Genomic DNA, 20,616 nt, shown 5'->3' with positions numbered 1-20,616 from the left:
AATGTACTTTGTATGCTGGCAACTTGTCTGACAAAAAAAAGCTCCTGTATTGCAATCCCCTTCATCTGCTCATACAGAAAGGCAAGACAACACCTTTCTTTGCTTGTGTTTTTTCAGGCGCGTATTTCTGTGCAGTGCGGCCACCGATGGGAACATTGCATTCTGGGACATCACTGTAACACTGAAGGAAGCTTGCAGATCCTTGGAGGCCACAGACAGAGAGTCTCAGCCAGCAGGTAGTCACACTTGTTTTTATTGTTCTTCTACCTTGCATGTTACCTGTGATGCAGTGTGTGGTTTCAGCGTTACCAGCCACTAGGATCTCTCATCATGAGTGAAGGTAACCTCAGAACATTGAGCGAGACCAGAACGGACGAGTCCTTGTCTGCCTGTTGCGCATTCATCCTTCGGACACCTGGGTCACCACCAGCCTGAGTACCCACCTATTCTGACTGCTTCACTCCTTCTTCACCACTGTCCCCCACACCAACTCCTGATATGCTGCAGGTTTGTACTTTTCTTCCCAGTGAAATGCTGCCCCAGTGGAAGCTTCTAGTGTACCTTTGGAGCAGTGATCTATGGCTTACATGTGAAATGCTGTTATGCACCGTCTAGGGCAGAGTGATGCCTTGGACCTGTCAGCGCATCAGTATATAGCATAATAGTGTAGCCTGGATCGCCTGTCCTGGAAATGCAGTAGCTTAGAATAGATGTCGAGAAACTGTCTGTGCACTTGCCAGCCTCTCCGTGCAAACGTAACCCTGTTGTCTCGAGCAGCTAGAAGCAACCAGGTTATTCTGTGTCCTCTGTGCAGGTAACATTAAAAAACACACATGAACATCCAGTAGGTGTGCAGGGATAAAAATGAGGAGTCAGGTGCACTTGCCACTACACAACTGATGTTTCTTAAGTGTGTTACTCTGGTGTACACAGATGCAGCTTTTTGTGCCACTGCTCTGAGAAATGCTGAGCCTTGATGCCTGTCTGTGGGTACTGGATACCAGTGGCTGCAACGCCGCCTTATTGTGAGTTGGGTGATCGGGCAGAAGGAGCTCCTGTCGCCCCCACTCGTGAGTGGTGAGGGGCCCACATTTCTAGAGCAGTGGTGCTTATGTGAAAGATGGTGTCGTCATCAATTATTACATTTTTGAATGTTTTTATTGGGTTTTTCGATGGTACAATAGCAATACAATTATAGCCATATGCATCAAAGTGCCATTACATAGAAAATTCCATTGTAGTCCTAAGGCGTAACATGTTATTCAGGTATATGCATTTAACAACAGGCAGCGACAAGAAGCATGTCTAGGAGCTTTAAGTTACTCCATGTGATCAGTGGCGGCCAGTATGGCTCGCGTGTGGCGGGGCAGGCATGGGGTTGCGCTTGGTGCAATAATAATAATTAAAAATAATTAAAAAGAAACTTAATTTGCCACAGGCCGGGTCCTACGTCTCTGCTCCTCTTGCACATCGAGTAACAAGAAGCAGGCCCCAGTGACCAATGTGATTGGTTTTGAGCGTCCTGGTTCGATGCTCAACCAGGGAATGGGGGCCTGGGCATGATCTCCATTCAGGATGTAATGCAGCTTTCATGGAGAGCAGGGAAAGTGAGCATGACTGGTTTGGGCGGCCCGAGAGGGCCGACCAAACAGTCATTGCACACTTAGAAGTGGGCAAACCACTCCTCCCCTACCCTGCTCGCAGAACAGCCCCACCCACCCACCCGCAAATCAGCAGGAATCAGCATAAGATGATAATAACACAAAGTTATTATCATTTTATGTTTCTGCTTCCAGCTGCTTAAAAGCAGTGGGGCGACGCTCCGCCGCCATGGCAGAGGAGCCGCCACTGCTTGTGATAAGTGATGCATTGTGTTATATCACCCCTGGGTGAAGCTAAACAGTTACCTTGAAGCGAGTGCTGGGAGGTGCGGTAAGGGGCGGGCGGGTGTGCTTCTAGTGCTGTGATGGTTGTAGGGAGCGCGGTTCTAGGCACAGGTGAAAGATGCCCATTGAAAAACGGTCTTTCTCCTTAGTGCATATGTTGTGTCTGTTGGCCTCACTAGTTCCAGAAGATGGGCTTGCTGTAGGGTTCGCAGGTGATAGATGTTTTAATTTTGCAGTTTTAAGGATTTTTACCCGGGGCTTTTTTAACCCGGGGGTTTTCTAACCCAGGGCCTCTCTAGCGAATTGGGCCCGGTCAGCGACAGTGAGCAGTCTGATTTGGTGTTTTGTTTCTTTCTTCACGGACTACAACCCCGGGACTGCGAGGACCAGCATTCTCAGTATAGCCACAGCTGGTGCCTCTTCCCGGGGACACCCCTCCTGACTCACGCCGATAAACTGCAGCCCTCCCGGATGATCACGGAATTTTGTAGTTTTAAGGATTTTAACCCAGGGCCTTTTTAGCCCGGGGCCTTCTAACCCAGGGCCTTCTAACCCAGGGCCTCTCTAGCGAATTGGCATTATCAGCGACAGTGAGCAGTTTGAACCCCGGGACTGCGAGGACCAGCATTCTCAGTATAGCCACAGCTGGTGCCTCTTCCCGGGGACACCCCTCCTGACTCACGCCCATAAACTGCAGCCCTCCCGGATGATCACGGAATTTTGTCGTTTTAAGGATTTTAACCCAGGGCCTTTTTAGCCCGGGGCCTTCTAACCCAGGGCCTTCTAACCCAGGGCCTCTCTAGCGAATTGGCATTATCAGCGACAGTGAGCAGTTTGAACCCCGGGACTGCGAGGACCAGCATTCTCAACACAGTCACAGCTGGTGCCTCTTCCCGGGGACACGCCTCCTGACTTATTGCGACACAGGAGCTAAGGAGTAAGGCTGTGGGGTCTAGAGGTCATTTAACTGGAACATTAGATAATTTTATCACAAGGGCAAATTCGGTTATTGACCAAGGGATAACCCTTATGGAGCGCATTGTCTCTCAAGACTTGGTTATGGCTAAACGCTCCTCTTTGGGCAACCTGGCTAACGCACGGACACCGAATCGTGATGACCCCAGCATCACAAACGATGTTACTGTCTCTTTATCCACCCTGTCCCCTTCTCAGGAGGTTGTGCAGACTTCACATAATATCTGCTCTGGCAAGCCCTGATGCTCGGGCTCAGAACAAGGTCAAGCTAATAGAAAAATCATCAGTTCGCCTCCGCAGAGAAAGTTGTGAGGGTGCTAAACCCAAGAAACACTGTGCAGTGGTCTCCGGTGCTAATAGAAAGTCTAAATCTGCAAAGGGTCAGAGTGGTATTGTGTCTATAAATGATCCTAAGGGGTGTACTACTTTAAATGACTCGCTTAGTTATTGCCCTCCAGAACTGATGACTATGGACCGAGGGCAATCTGATAAGGTTCAGCACAGAGACGTTATTGGGTTGATAGAGGATCCCACATTAGCCAAGTTGGATGCTCTTCTAAAAACCACGCTCGTCCCGCTAGTAGAAAGGCTCGGGCGCATGGAACAGCAGCTTTCTAGGCTCGAGCAGTACTTGGGGGATAACTTATATAACGCAAGGCCACATGGGCCAAATCAGGCCACTGCTCAAGCTAACCGTGACACAACTGGGATTCCAGATCAAAATATCCCAGCCCCCATAGGTCCCGCTAGCTCAAAGGGTAATAATGTTCATCAATTTAGCTTACCTATTGCCATTTCTGGAGATAAGGCCACTCTGAGCAAGGCGAAGACTGACCTTGTTCCTCATCCATTAGGCAGCACTCAGCCTTCTTTGGCTGAGCTCCCACTGAGGGAAGTTAGGATTGATCTTCCACCGGAAACCAGTCCGTATTTAGTAGTTATGACTGGTATTCCTGAAATTAGTAATGCAGCCCAGGAATCGTACCAGTCTTTGAAAAACAAAGTGTCGCACTGGCTTAATACCAATAGACCCTTACCGAGGCATATTACCAGTGAGATACTAATGTTGCATAGGCTTTCCTGGGTGGGTTGTTCGTCTAAAACCCTGAAAGGGGACTGTGTGCTAGTGAATTTTAGGAACCCATGTACAGTAGATTATATTTGTAACTGGGAACACAACTTTAATGGGTCCTCAATCCAAACACTTCCCCTATCATTCTTCTACCCCCCAGTTAAATGCGCAGACCATGAAAGTGATTGGTCATTTGTGAAACATCACAGCAGGGGGGGGATGGGGAGGGGTTATAATGCTCTGACAGTCCCCCAGAAATATCTACTTACACACAACAGATTTAGTGGTCTTGAGTGTGTGGACTGACTGCAGTTGGATGATGATAGCCTGTTGTCTTGTCCCCATCCTAGGATTGTAGATGCGTTAGAGGGTGGTGAGAATGTGACCTGTGCCAATTTATACTGTCCCATTCCAGTACCCCATAATGGGATAAAAAGCCCTTACCAGCCGGAGGGGAGTAAAGGTCAAGAAAGTGTAGTGAAGGACCCATTAGCAAGTATAGTACATCACACTGGGATAAAGGCCCCCAAACAGCTAAGGGATAACGATGTTGAGGTAAGCGTAGTGAAGGAACTCCCAGAAAGCTTCTCATACGTACCTGATATCAGTGGTGTAAAAAGGGATTGTGTTCCGTTTCCTAGAGGGGCTACTACCCCAAAGGAGATGACCATACTCTCTTGGAATCTTGCGGGCCTAGCTAACAAATTAAATTGTACGGAATGGGGTTGTTGAGTGGACCATATTGACATCTGCATATTCCAAGAAACGTGGGCCAGAGAGGAATACCCTAGAGAGGGGTTTGCCACTTTCTATGTACCAGCAAGATGGGGCGGGAAAGGCCGACCATCCGGAGGCCTTGCTATTTGGGTAGCCCTGAACTTGGGGTGTTCGGCAGAGATTGTAGTTACAAATTCCAATGATCTTCAATGTTTAGTTTTAAAATGGCCAAGTTCCTTCAAATTGGCAATTGTGAACGTCTACTCTCGCCCTGTACGGTTGGCATGTGAATCATCTACTATAGAGGAGCTATCCCTTTTTCTAACTGAAATGGCCTGTGATTCTAACATTGTGGTAGCTGGTGACGCGAATTGCCATTTTGAGCCATTCACGGGGATGAATGAGGGTGCGCTTATGGACGAAGATGATTATTGGGCAATCCCATCTTGACAATCACCGTCCCCCAAAATATGGTCCCCACTGGCAAATCAGATCTTGGCCCTGACCCTGAACAATTCTTTGAGAGCCTGCAATGGGCGCACCCCGTCCGACACTCCTTCAAAGTGTACCTTTAATAAAAGGGGACAAGAGTCTCGTCTAGATTACATCATGGTTGAGACTAAGTTATGGTCTAAGGTCATCGACTTTAGGGTAATTCGTAGAGTTGAGAGTACCACAATGCTCTCTGCCTGGAAATGGTACTACCAGGTCCTGTGGGCTCCCCATCATCGGAGTCGGATAACTTGGGTGAAGGACTGTTGCTTTCTAACAATAGACGAAGAGTAAAATGGGCCAAAATTATAGATTCCCATGATGGAATAGCCAAACTCTACAATATAGTACTGCCCAGACTCCTACAGATTGAAAGTCTAATCATTGAGTACCCCAACGATGATTTCAATAGGAAATTAGGGGATATTCATCGGGACTTGGTGTCTAGTCTAGCAGAGGTTACTAATCCTCTTATCCCTAGGCGGAGGAAATATAGAACCCCAGCCGCATCCTGGTATAATTCAACGTGCAGAAAGGCTAAGACAGAGTTACTCCTGGTGGTAAAATCTGGGAGTGACAGAGTGAGTATCAGAGAATTAAGATCACACTATAAAGGGGTTATGGTCGATGCTAAAAAGGAGTGGGACACGGAAAGGTGGACCAATCTAACTGCCGCTCTGGAATCCAGGGATGCACGAAGATTTTGGTCTTTAGTTAATATAGGAATAGGGGACTTGAAATCAGCTGTGGAACCCAACATTGAACCATAAGTGTGGGAAGCACACTTTAGGGGCCTTTACACGGACGAACAGAGTTTGTACATTGTCCTGCCTCTGGCAGCCATCTCCAGCGAGGACGAGGCCCTAGAATTTACTTTAAGTGAGGTGACCACTGCAATCGACAAACTTGCATCAGGAAAGGCCCCGGGGCTCGACAAACTCCCCGGTGATCTTTTTAGGCAGCAACCTGGGATATTGGGTCCCTATTTCCTTGTTTTGTTTAACGCCATATTGGGCGGTATGGAGATTCCCTGTACCTGGCTGGGAGCAGAGATAGTCCCGATTTTTAAGAAGGGCTCTCCTCTGCTTCTAGTCAACTACAGGCCTATCAGCCTTATTGACGTTTCACAAAAAATCTTTGCCCGACTTGTTCTGAACCACCTCCTGGAGTGGATGGAGGACCATGATGTCCTGAGTCCCTTCCAGGCGGGGTTCAGAAAGAATATTTCAACCATGGACCAGATCTTCCGGTTGCTCCTCTTATACTGGAAAACTGTCAAGATGGAGGGAGGCAGCTTATATATGGTCTTTGTGGATACCCTCTTGCTCTCCAAGTCCCCTAAGGGGATTCAACAGATATTGGACGGCTTTCGGGATTTCTGTAGTCTGCGAGGACTAGAGATTAATGCAGACAAAACTAAATACATGATCTTTAATCCCGCGGCATCCACACGTTCGACTCCGACCTTTGGCAAAGGGAACCTGGAAAGGGTAACTACCTTCACCTACCTTGGGGTTTTAGTACAAGAAAATATGTCATGGGGACCCCAAATTGCTAAATCCCAACTAAAACTTGCACAGCTGACGGGTGGTAAACTCAAGGTGTCAAATACTTCATCATTGAAGCCAGTGAGCCCTGCCCTTGAGATATACAAAGTACAAGCAAGAGCAGCAGTCCTCTATGGCGGGGAGTTGTGGGGTCACACGAAGGTAACAGCAATTGCCAAAATTGAAACCAAATGTATGCGACAATTGCTGTCCCTTCCGCAAAGTACACCTACCCTACCCCTAAGGTTGGACCCGGGATTAAATCCAATTGAAGATGAATTAGGGATCAAACCCTTAAGGTTTTGGCACAGACTCTGGTCAGCGCCTGAACTATCCAATTATAGGGAGGAACTAAAACAGTTACTTGCCTATAATAGGGTAAGGAAGATCCATTGGCTAGCATTCATCAAGCAGGAACTGACGAAAATTGGCCTTGAAGCCATGTGGGAAGACCCAGAAAAAGCGTGCAGTGAGATCTCGCGAAAAAACCTTACTAGGATTTATAAGGAGCATAGATTTAGTTCCACTTTTTGTGCCGTAACACTGGGTTCACTAACCACTTCTTTCCTTGACTTCAAAAATTGCTATGGCTTTGAAAACTTTATGGATATTGTATATCCAATCTTTGTCAGGAAACTCTACATTCAGTGGAGACTTGGTACTCTTCCGCTTAAAGTCTTCACTAGTAAGTGGTCTGCATCCCCGGACATGTCATGCCCGGGTTGTACCTGTGGCGTGGAGGATGAACTCCATGTCTTTTTTTTCTGTCCTGCTTATATGAATTCCAGGAGATTTTGGCTGGTACCACTGTGTAGAAACTTGGGGTTCAGGCAATACCAACATGCTTATAGAATTCTAAAGTCAGACACAGCGGGCCCTACAGTATTTGCAATTTGCAAATATCTCTCAGCCATGTGGTTTAAGCGGTGCAAATTAGTTGATATCCAATGGTAACTTGTAGTGAATTGAATTTTATGGAACTAATGGATTTTGACTCAGAAGGTTTTAAGCAATATTATGCAATGAGATGTAATTTTTCTTTTTTGATGTTAATTATGAATTTTGAAAAGTGTTGTTATATTGTTTATGTAACCTTTTATGACATTGTCGAAATAAAGGCTATTTCACTGACTGACTGACTGATAGATGGATTTTACCTGTACATGGATACCTGAAAGAAGGGAGCTAGCACACTTGGCCTTTGCACAGTTCATTAGCCAAGGAGCAAATAAGTCAAACTCATTTTGATTAAAGATTCTTATTTCTACAACAAGACATCAAAAGTCCGTCAATCCCACGTTTCAGCCGATGATTACAACCGTAGCCCTGTACTACTCCTTGGGCAACGAGGAAAGAACATGTCCATATTCTTAAACATAACGATATTATTAGCTGTAGAAGTTTGTTCTGCAAAATACAAGGCCCAACTCGAAGGAGAGAGGGATAGAGAGCAGAAACAAATGAGAACAAAACCAAAGAAAAGAGAACCCCTCAAAACGACTTAGGAAACCAAGCTGCACTAAACCACTTCCTCTTCCTTAGGAACTGGAGCAAACAGGTTGCACTTTGAAACTGTTATACTACTCTCTGCTCACGGCGCCCAACTCGGACAGGCCTCCCAGATGCAGCAATATGCGTGGGATCATTCCCCACACCTCACTTTCATCACACACGCGCTGGCACTCCATATCTGCATTAATGACTTGCTTTGTGCCCTGCTGAACCACCAGAGGCGTACCTGATATGTGATAAAGGCCTGAATGTTCAACTAATGCAGCTCCTGCTTTATGAACATTAGAGCCTCCTTCTTACCTAGGGTTTTGATGCTCAAATCCCGTAAGAGGACACAGACGCCGCCACATATGACCGACCGCCGTAGAATCACTGTATCCAAAATCAAATTTCTCATTTTTTTTCAGTGCAGTCATAACTGTGCGTCCTGCCTCCTCATCAGGCCTCCACCCTGCCTTTCCTAAACAGCCTGTACACCAGGTTTGTCAGGTGACTATCTCTCCTTTCCAACTATTCGCATACACTTTTTTAAATTGGATCTCCAATGTGTACTCAGTGCTCAACTTGTAAAATAATAAGTGCCAGGGCCCTCATCAGGAGACCGCTGCAGCTTGAACCACCCATTGCCCCTGCCAGTGCTGCAACGACAGTACCTACATAACCACTAACCATCACACTCCTGCAAGCGTGACGTTTCAGACTATTTCAGGCCCCAAAAGCTATAGGAATGGCCTTGGTGGCAGATATCAGTAGTTTTAATGTATATTTAATTAATAAACAACTGTTCTGCTAATCTCTAAATTACATTAACAGTGCCACCATATGGCAGACTGTCATAAGTGTCGGTGTTGACAATAAAGTGCAGGTGCTGAGCACCGGAAACCATCGGCTCAAATTAAGCACTGCTTGTACTCTCGATGCCGGTTACTCTTTCATACACTCCCAGTAATTTAGACTAGACGAAGCTGACCGATGCTGGAATGGTTTCTCTCTTTGAATTAAGGTCTGCATGGGGCTCGTTGATGGATCCTTTGGTTTGAACATCTGTTGCCGCCCTTCCTCGATCCTGTCTCTAGTCCATGGTAGTCTCTGCGATTACGAAAGGACTAGTTAATCTATTTCACTTGGTGTCAGGGCCTGCACTATATCTATGTTACTCAGGACCCAAACGAGAGAGTTCCCCCCAAAGACCATTCAAAGTTTTAAAAATGACAATAAAAAAGAGAAAGAAATGGAAGGGGACCATTAATAGGGGATGATCACTGGCGCTTCAGGCCTGACACTGAGGAATGCTCATGTTCGAGGCATATGAGCTGCAGATTGTACACTTTGCATAGATCGCCATCTGGTGTTGGGCCCGGATGTTTGCAGTTTGTTTTTGTTCTTTGGACAGTCTTTGGAAGTCACGAGTTCGGTGACTCCTCCTTCGGTCCGTACTGCGCATGGGCTTCGGCTCCATCCTCAGATTGTTTTTTTCCGCCATCGGGCTCGGATTTGATACTTCGTGCTCCGGCTTCGAACTTTTATGGTTCCAGCCTCGACGGAAAATCCTCGTTCATCGAGTTTCTTCATCTTCTTCATCTCTCGTAGAGGCGCTTTTCTCGATTCCACACATCGGCACCGGCCTTCGGGCCCTCCTCGACTCCGGTCCCGGCCGATGGAAAGGACTCCGTTCAAAAAGTGCCCAAAATGTGGGTCTAAATTTCCCCACACCGACCTCCATCAGGTGTGTAACCTTTGCCTCTCTCCAGAACACGAGGCCAGAGACTGCCCCGCCTGCAAGTCTTTTCGATCAAAAAAGACCATCCGGGATCGAAGAGCTCGACGCACCATGGCGCACTCATCGACCACGGCTCCACCGGACATCTTCGGAGACGACACCGGAGCTTCGGGGCAACAACACACCGAGCAGGAGGAAGACATCGTCAGCGCTTCCGAGGCCGACGACTCCGACCTGGAGGACATCACACCGGCGCAGAGGGTCGTGAGTACTCTACCCCCTCCCACCCTCATCCAAAGAGACTCAGGTTACACCTTCGCCTTCGGGCCTAGGGAAAACCAAACATGCAGCTTCTATCACCCCACCTTCGGGCCCGGTGTCGAAGCATCACAAGTCTCACGGCAGCTCGGGCTCGAGCCAGCCTACTCCTGGTGCCGATAAACACCGTTCGGCACCGAAGAAAGTGACGCCCAGCTCGACTCCGAAGCCACCGGTGCCGAAGCCTGGACTCTCGGTGCCAACGAAACACAAGCATAAATCCCTCGGCACCGACGCTCCTGCGTCGAAGCCTACCTCGACGCCGAAAAAACCAGAGGTTCCAAAAAAGCATGGCGCAGAGAAACCACCCAAGTCCTCGGCTCCGAAAACATCGGCGCCAGCGGACAATTCGGCGCCAACGGACCTTTTTACACCTGATCCTTCTCAAAAAACCTTATCAAAGGATCCAAAGACTGGGCTATTGATTTTGTCTCTCAAGAAAAGACGTCTTGACACACCAGCTCCTCCTCCACCGCCCAAACGGAAGGACTCTGCCACATCTCCTCTCAGAGTGCCCTCCCCACCACCTCCTCCACCTCCTCCTCCTCCTCCACCTCTTCCACCTCCTCTCCCTCCCAGGTCTCCGCCACCCTTGCCTCATCACTCCCCAACCCCGTCCCCAGAACCGGATTACGGGGATCCAGATTATGATCCAGCGGACGCCCCAATGGACCCCACACCCCCGGGGACCCCAGACCCATGGGAGGATTACCAAAACCCTGACATACCAGATGTGCCTCAAGATGACCTCTACCCATCCAGGCCATCTCCCCCGGAGGACTCACTAGGGTTTCACCACTTAGTGCAGAGAGCAGCACACTATCATGGGGTGGAACTACATAGCGAACCAGTGGAAGACGACTTCTTACTGGATACATTTGATATTCAGGATAAGTCCACAGCCATCTTGCCCATGCTTAACCCCTTCGCTGCTGCGGACATTCCGCTGCAGCGCTGGGGGGGGCAGGGGGGCAGCGCGGTGGGCCTGTGCTCATGACGGAGCCGCTCCGTCATGAGCCACAGTTGAGCTGTGCTCATGACGGAACGGTTCTGTCATGACTCCGCCCATTTGCGTTGTCGCCTCGCACAGGCGGGGAAACAGCGCCGCGCAGGCGGAGCGGCCGCCAACAGGATTGTCATGACGGAACCGTTCCGTCATGAGCACACGGCAACCGTGGCTCATGACGGAACGGTTCCGTCATGAGCGGGGAAGGGGTTAAGGGTGTTACCAAACATGCTGCAGAGGTGTTCAAAGACCCTGTCAGGGCCAGGGTCTTAAACCCCAGAATAGAAAAAAAGTACAAAGCAGCGCCCACAGATCCTACATACATTAAGGGCCCTGCTCCCTTAGATTCCCTAGTTGTGTCCACGGCTAGAAAGCGGTCTAACTCCCAGTCCTCAGGTGAGGCTCCACCGCCAGATAAGGAATCAAAACTCTTAGATGCATCTGGTAAACGCACTGCCTCGCAAGCCGCAAACATCTGGCGCATTGCGAATACACAGGCGCTGCTTGCGCGTTATGACAGAGCACATTACGATGAGCTTGAGGCTCTTATGCAACACCTCCCGGAGAAACACAAACGTAAAGCTCATGACCTAATACAGGAGGGAAAGCTCATTACTAACACCTCCATTAAATGTGCCCTCGATGCAGCGGACACTGCTTCTAGAGCTATAAATATTAGTGTCCTGCTTCGCCATCATGCCTGGCTCAGGATCTCAGGGTTCAAGCCAGAAGTCCAGGCATCCATATTAAATCACCCCTTTGACCAACAACACCTATTTGGGCCAAAGGTGGACGAAGCATTAGAAAAAATGAAAACGACACGGACACAGCAAAGTCTATGAGGGCATTACAATCCCAGACCCCTAGACGCTCCTTTCGACGTTCGTCCTTTCGTAGCACAGGCAGAGGCTACTCCACCGATAGCGCCTCTACCTCCTACAAGTCCCCTCCTCAAAATACCTTCTCAAAGGGCTACCAGAGGGGTGGATACAGGGGCAACAACAATAAGGGCAGGGGCAAAACCAACACCACCCGTTCTGCCACACCGACCGCACAATGACTTCCCCTCGCTCCCCCCAGACCATCCCACTCCGGTCGGGGGCAGACTGCGACACTTTATTCACACCTGGGAGTCCATAACATCGGACAAATGGGTGACCCAAATTGTTCGGTCAGGGTACTGTCTCGAGCTAACATCTACCAGACCAAGGCACCGTCCAATGTCACAGGAACATTCCACACTGCTCAAACAGGAGGTGATCTCCCTCCTCCAAAAACACGCTATAGAGCAGGTCCCCGTCAATCAGCAAAATTTAGGGGTCTACTCTCTGTATTTTCTAATACCGAAAAAAGACGGGACCCTGCGGCCCATTCTGGACCTTCGGCCTCTAAATGCATACATACATTCAGACCATTTCCACATGGTCACCCTACAACAAGTCCTCCCACTCCTCTGTCAGGGAGACTTTCTCACTACCTTGGATCTGAAAGACGCATACTTTCATATTCCAATACACCCTTCTCACAGGAAGTACCTCAGGTTTGTGGTGGACGGTCAGCATTACCAATTCACGGTTCTCCCCTTCGGGGTCACCACCGCACCACGGGTGTTTACCAAATGCCTAGCGGTAGTAGCAGCACACCTCAGACGTCAACATATTCACGTCTTCCCTTACTTAGACGACTGGCTGATAAAAGCCGCGTCCTACGACCAATGTGTGCAACATACAAACAGCACCATCCAACTGCTCCACCAGCTAGGCTTCACGGTGAACTACCAAAAGTCCCACCTCATACCATCTCACACAAAGCAATATCTCGGGGCCACTATAGACACCTCCAAAGGTATAGCCTATCCCAATTCAGCCAGGATTGCAAGCATACAAGCCTTGCGCCAAACGTTCATTGCTCAGCACTCTCTCCCAGCGAGAGTGTTCATGAAGCTAATAGGGATGATGGCATCTTGCATTTTCATAGTGCCCCATGCAAGACTCCACATGCGTCCACTCCAAGAGTGCCTAGCACGACAGTGGAACCAGGCCCAGGGACAGCTGACGGATCTGGTGTTGGTGGACGGCCGCACCCATCACTCTCTGCAGTGGTGGAACACCACAAACCTTTCCAAAGGGCGGCCGTTCCTGGACCCGGTTCCTCAGGTGATTCTAACAGCGGACGCATCGCCCTCCGGCTGGGGAGCGCACCTCCTACACCTCACAATGCAAGGTCTATGGACGCCACAGCAAAAATCGCTCCACATCAACCATCTGGAGCTCTTGGCGATCTTTCTAGCCCTAAAATCCTTTCAGAAACAGATTTCAGCCAAAGCAGTCCTCATTCGCACAGACAATATGACTGCAATGTATTATATTCAAAAACAGGGTGGGACACACTCTCCCCAGCTCTCCCGCTTAGCCCAGAGCATATGGAGATGGGCAATTCCACAAAACATCTTTCTCCTGGCACAGCACGTCCCAGGCATACAAATCACCATGGCAGATCTGCTCAGCAGACAAACGCAACAAATACACGAATGGGAACTGCATCCACAAGTTCTTCGCCCATTCTTCCACAAGTGGGGGCATCCTCAGATAGACCTCTTCGCCACCCACGAAAACAAAAAATGCCCAAGCTTCGCCGCCAGATACCCACACCCATTGTCCAAAGGCAATGCGATATGGATGAACTGGTCAGGCAGATTTGCATACGCCTTTCCACCTCTCCCACTAATTCCATTAGTGGTCAGGAAACTGCAACAGCACTCCCTCACGCTCATTCTGGTAGCCCCAACATGGGCCAGACAGCCGTGGTACGCCACACTATTACAGCTATCAGTGGTACCACATCAAAAACTGCACCTGTCCCCATGCCTCCTAACTCAGGACCATGGAGAAATCAGACACCCGGACCCAGCTCAGCTCAACCTTGCGATCTAGCTCCTGAAATCTTAGAATTTGGGTACCTTAACCTTCCCCCTGACTGCATGAATATTATCAAGGAAGCCAGATGTCCTACCACTCGAGCATGCTATGCCGCAAAGTGGAAGAGATTTGTTGTTTACTGCCGTAACAATACAATCAGCCCTTTAGATGCATCCATACAACACATTATATGCTATCTACTCCATCTTCAAAGGTGTAACCTGGCATATTCTTCCATACGCCTACACCTGGCAGCGATTGCTGCTTACCTGCAAAACAGACAGCATTTATCACTGTTCAGGGTGCCCGCTATTAAAGCCTTTATGGAAGGCCTTAAACGCATAATTCCACCCAGGCCACCACCTTCTCCTGTATGGAATCTAAATGTAGTTCTTACAAGGCTAATGGGTCCGCCCTTCGAACCACTGCATAAATGTGAGCTACAGTTCCTCACCTGGAAAACAGCTTTTCTAGTAGCTATCACTTCCCTTAGAAGGGTTAGTGAAATACAAGCGTTCACTATACAGGAACCCTTCTTACAAATACATCACAGCAAAGTGATACTTCGTACGAACCCAAAATTTCTGCCCAAGGTCATTTCCCCCTTCCATCTCAATCAATCGGTGGAATTACCTGTTTTTTCTCGCAACCTCAATCTGTTGTGGAAAGGGCTCTACATACACTTGATGTTAAGAGGGCTTTACTGTACTACATACAAAGAACGCAACCTTTCAGGAAGACTAAACAATTGTTTGTCTCCTTCTCTCCACCGCATAAAGGCAACCCCATCTCTAAATCAGGGATAGCTAGGTGGATTGTAAAGTGCATACAAATTTGCTATCAAAAGGCAAAAAGAACATTATCTGTTCCACCTAAAGCCCACTCTACAAGAAAGTTAGGGGCTTCTATGGCTTTTCTAGGGAACATACCCTTAGATGACATCTGCAAAGCAGCCACATGGTCAACACCGCACACCTTCACAAAACATTACTGTGTAGACGTGCACTCCAAGCAACAAGCTAGGGTGGGCCAGGCTGTACTAAAGACACTATTTCAAACCGCTGCAACGGATACCGTGGTCGCCGCTAAGGTTGGGTACTGCTATATAATCTATGCAAAGTGTACAATCTGCAGCTCATATGCCTCGAACGGAATATGCTACTTACCAGTATGCATCTGTTCTTGGCATGTAGAGCTGCAGAGTTGTACACGCCCACCCGCCTCCCCGGCTACCTGTATCCGTTCCAGTCTATCTTATTTAGATACAACACACATGGGTTTCTCACTGTTATTACTACGCTCCATCATTTCCCTGCTGGCGAAAAACAATCTGAGGATGGAGCCGAAGCCCATGCACAGTACGGACCGAAGGAGGAGTCACCGAACTCGTGACTGGTAAGTAGCATATTCCTTTCAGGCAGATGTGCACATGTTATCAGACAAATGCCATCACTCCAAGCCGGAGCGCCAGTGGGAGAAGTGGGTTTACCCTTTGACCCATGCTGCATGCTCTTCTGGATGGAATGGATATGTACATACGTATTTGTAATGTCTTTTCTATTACAAGATCCTGACAGACAACTTAACCTGTCGGGCTTTCCAAAAGATTCTTGCAAGAATGATTACAATGCAAATCTATCCCCCAGGGTGAGTCAAAATGGATAATCAACATCAAAATCCTTGCCTGTGAGATTTCATTTCACAAAATATGCCTGCAAGCTTTAACATGATGCTGTAGTCCATTGATAAATGCCTTTTGGCTTTAACATATAGGTTTCCTTATAAATAAAGCAGGCCTCCTGCCTGTGCCGAAACGTTACGTTATAAACAGATCATACCTGTGGCATCTGAAATAACTTTTGACAAATAACCATTGAGGCTTAAAGACTTCACACCACAACCAACTCGGGCCTGATGTGTAGAGTTTAAGGCTTTTCACAAGCCTACCATCGGGTGTACTCTAATACATTTCAAATGAATACACAATTACAGTGGCAAAACTATTTAAATTCCCTAGTAAGAGGGCGTAATAAGGATTTTCATAGTGCAACTCTTCTGTCCCCCAGTTTGTTCAAGAAGGTCACCAACACCAAAGCGACTGCCTACTATGGTAATCTGTGAAATTCCATAACACTAAATACATAGCTACAGGTTTTAGCACGGTGTAATAAAAATCTGTCCTTTAAGTCTATTGCTTGTAAGACATACGGTGCACAATAAGTAAGTGAGGCCTCCTGGCTTTATCATAATTTTCATAATAAACCGATCCAACCTATTGAGTCTGCCATAACTTTTTCCAACGAACCAGTAGCGCATATCGCCTTACCATTCGCTTGTCACTATACCCAACACAGGCCTACTGCATAGCGTATCAGCTGGTAACCATCATGCATACATTTATAAAATGACACATATGTACAAAATTGCAGCTAGCAAAACCACACCCAAACAAGTGGGCCTACCAAGTGTCGTCACAGTGAAATTCTATTACCAAAGGGTTTGTCAAACAGGTGACTGGAACATCCTTGTCTACTACAACAATGTGTGAGATTTTGTGTAACACATTGTGATAACCTTCCACCTTTAATGGCTAATGGCTTTAATATACGCTTTTCAAAGTAGATAAGCCAGGCCTGCTGCCTCTGTCTGGACCTGTCATAATAAACAGATCAGACTTATGGTATTGGATATAGCTTTTCCCCGTGACCCAGTCAGGCCTACAGCCTTTATCATTGGCTTGTCACCATAACCAGCTAAAGCCTACGATATTGAGCATAAGCTTTCCCTACAAGGCGACCATCGGACATAGTCATAACAAACATACAATCAAAAATCACAATTGTATACAGCATTTCAGTTGGCAAAGCAAATACTACATCTCCTAAGAGGGCCAACAAGAACGATCATAGTCCATATCTTCTCCTCTTCTCTCGCCACAGTTTGTCAGAGCAGGTAACCATTACTAAAGAATAACCCTTACCTTTCCGTGCCGCTAAATACCTCTCTGCAAGCTTTAATAGAGAGTATTACCAATCTACCTTTAAATCCATGCTGACTTTAAAATGTGCATTTCAAAATAAATATGTTAGGCCTGTTGCCTTTACCACAACTTTTCATAATAAACAGACCAGGCCTGTAAACTTGATCATTGGATTGCCACCAACTTAGTCCTGCTGCATTGAGCATAAGCTTTCCCACGAGACAAAATGTGCAATACGAGCACTCTTTTTCAGTGAAAGCGCTCAGCTACTGCCCAATCAGATGCTGTATGCGAAGGCAATCCAACAAGTGGGCACCTAATCCCCTCTCTCACCGTTGATCACATATGGTCTGTAACAGCTGTGCTGTGAAGCTAGACCTAAAAAAGTAATACCAAAAACACTGACGCCAAAGCTTAGCACATCCCCTTTAATTCAGCACATTGAGTATTTTAGCGCAGTTAATACCAATCTCTGATGTTGAGAGGGACTCTTGCCTCTTCTGAGGTCACCCCAAAAATGTAAAGATACACCATGGAACCACTTTGAGATTACATGCAGAACTTTAGGAAGCTTCAGCTTGTGATCAGCTGCTGTGGTGGGACAAATCAGTTGGTGGGAGTCCCTAAGTCCTGTCTTCAGAGTGGTGGGGCTTAGGCAAGTTAATGTACATAAATCCAACTGTTTCCTGGTGCCTCAGTGCTGGAGCCTTGTATTTTATTTTGTCCCTGCCTGAAATGTCTGGAGGTGCTTTACGTAGGGGCTAGATAGTGGTGGAGGGCTTAAGCCATTCATTCCTTCGGAAGGGGCTTTGCACGCCACCACTCTCTTCAGATACCAGCAAAGTTTGCTTAATAGACAGAGCCAAGTCACTAAATGTATAATCTCAACTTCCCCACATTATGTGATTCTAGTAAATCACTACTTGTCCTTTTGCTTCTTTGCTCTTATCTGCCAAAAGTGGAAGCGCTTTGAGACATATTAAACACCAGTATTAAGCGCTGTATGTGAATAGACTGCGCTGGACATTATAGATGAGGGAGGAAGCAATAATACACGCCCCAGTTTTTAGGCTCTACTTATTTTGCTAGTCTTTTCTACTAACTTATGAATACCAAGTGCATACCTATATACATACATAGAGGAGCCTTGGGTTAGCCCTCTTCACCTATCTTTTCACCTGCCATTAACACTTGGCTCTCTTCCACCACAACATGCAGCATGGGACAATGGTTCAGTACTCTTTGGCAATGAGCTCTCTTGCACTGTGAGTGTGGCGGCATATTGCCTGACCACATGCACATACCCCTAGTTAGAAGTGCATCTCACTGGGGGGCGGGGTGGGGGGAACTCTACAGACGACGATGAGGGAACATTATTTATTTAATTTTTACTCGTTGTCTGTTGATTCCCCCCACAACCTGCCCCACCGCTCTTACCTGCACGGGCCTCTCCTGATGTCCGTGCCAGTCTATTCATAGACCGCGCTTAATACTGATGTTTAATATGTCTCCAAGCACTTCCACTTTTGGCCTTTGGTTGAAAGGCCAAGGTGCCAGTCGCATGTTTCTATGCCGGTGAGTACAGATCACAGTACCAGTCCAAGGACAGGCTGAAAAAATCATAAAATTGACCTATTTAGTATGCTCTTGACCCATAAACTGGTTTCAAATGATGTGACTGTGGGAAAATATTTTAATTCACTGAACTGCCATTTTCTTCATTATCGCATATGAAATCAACTTCAAAAATAGGAGTTCAGCATATCTGCTGCACAAAAAACGCTGCCCGTGTCTGCTGTCCCTTGTGCCGCTGTTGTGGCACTGATTTTATTTGTGAAAAAAGGGTTTTCCCTGCTCTGCATCACTGATGTTGTTTGTTTTGTCGTTTCACAGATCTTGGGGTTCCATGTTTGACAGTCTCTGCTCACCAGTCTGGCATAAATAGCCTCCACATCAGAGAAACTGAGACTGGACGCTACCTCGTAGCCAGCGGGGGTGATGACAACTCCTTGCATGTCTGCCTCATCTCAATAGAACAGACCACTGGTTCACCTGATGCACATGTTCAAAAAGAGTCCATGCCGGAACCCTGCATCTGTGTATTGAAGAAGTTCTGCGTGCCTTCTGCTCATGCAGCACACATCACTGGGCTCCGAGTCTTACGACCTGACCTGCTGGTCTCCATCTCTGTGGACCAGCGTCTGACGCTGTGGCAGGTGGGAGATGATGGACTGCGTTTCCTCCGAAGCAGGTTCTGCCATGTCGCCGATGTTGCTGAGCTGGACTGTTGGGAAGGAGAGAACGAGCTATTCTATTACTGTGTTTTCTGTGGCCAAGGCCTTGAAGTGGTCACTTGTGCAGCCAGCCAAGATATGATTTCACTGGATCAGGGATAAGGTGATGATTTATGTGTTCTGCTACTTCAATGATGTCGCAGAGGTGGACTGTGGGGAAGGAGATGGAGAGCTGCACTACTATTGGGCCTTGTGTGGCTAAGGCCTTAAAAGGTCGCTGTTCAGTGAGCGAAGATATGATAACCCCGGATCAGGGATAAGGCTACGATTCATATTTTCTGCTACTTCACTGATATAACGAAGCTGGATTGTTGGGAACGAGAACTGCAGTTTGACTGTGTATTCTATGCCTGTGGTCCAAAAGTGGGTACTTGTATGGTGAGCCAAACTGTGATCACTCCGTATCTGGTAGAAGGGTATGATTCGTGTTCTGCCACATCGCCGATTTTGTTGAGTTGAACGGTTGGGAAGAACATGGCGAGGTGTATTTTTACTGCATCGTCTGTGGCCAACATTCAGAAGTGGTTGCGTGTGTGGTGATCACATGAGATTAGGAGAAAAGACTACTATTTGTGATCGTTATCAAGAATCGGAAATTGCAAGAAGAGATATCGTATGGAAACATGCCAGTTTTAACTTAGAAAGTGAAAGAACACTTTCGTGCATAAATAAATAATTCTTTAACTGATTCATTTTTTAAAGGCTGCAAGAGGGTGACATATTTAATTTCTCTACCTTTAATTTTGAGTAAGTTATGTTCATACGTGCAAAGATGTAGGCGTTGGATGAGACCCAACTAACAGGTTGAGCCTGCTCATTGCCTTTCTGCTACAACACCCTTGCTTCTCCTACAGTTTCCAACTCTGTTGTCCTCACATCTATTACCCCTTCGTCCCTCATGCCGTGCTGACGTATGCAGTGAGGCCCCTGTAACTCCAATCACACACTTTTCCAACTTATAAAATTCATTCCCCCTACATACCTCCTGTTCCTTTTTTATGTCCATTACACAACTATGGGCACACGCAGTGAGCGTGCTCCAGCATTACACTGCGGCTGCGTCCCGACCACGTGATGCACGCAGGGTTGGGGAGTTCGCGAGGACCGGATTGCGCCATGCTGATTTCGACCACCTTCGCCGGCATGCAGCAGGGAGGCTTGATGGTGAACTTCAGGTGA

The 20,616-nt window shown here is 47.5% G+C and overlaps 1 protein-coding gene across 3 annotated transcripts in view; it reads left to right on the top strand.

Moving 5' to 3' along the window:
- The window catches only part of WDR6 (WD repeat domain 6), a 78,037-nt gene extending 57,899 nt beyond the window's left edge, over positions 1 to 20,138 (top strand). For all 3 annotated transcript variants that reach the window (XM_085624350.1, XM_085624349.1, XM_085624348.1), the window contains exons 6-7: positions 118 to 236; positions 19,037 to 20,138. In XM_085624350.1, the coding sequence (XP_085480476.1) occupies positions 118 to 236; positions 19,037 to 19,539 (622 nt within the window). In that variant the 3' untranslated portion in view covers positions 19,540 to 20,138. The remainder of the gene's footprint in view (positions 1 to 117; positions 237 to 19,036) is intronic.
- The last annotated feature ends 478 nt before the right edge of the window (positions 20,139 to 20,616 follow it).

This window comes from Triturus cristatus, chromosome 9 (assembly GCF_964204655.1).
Source record: "Triturus cristatus chromosome 9, aTriCri1.1, whole genome shotgun sequence".
Taxonomy (NCBI): domain Eukaryota; kingdom Metazoa; phylum Chordata; class Amphibia; order Caudata; family Salamandridae; genus Triturus; species Triturus cristatus.
This window is presented reverse-complemented; position numbering and strand designations above follow the sequence as displayed.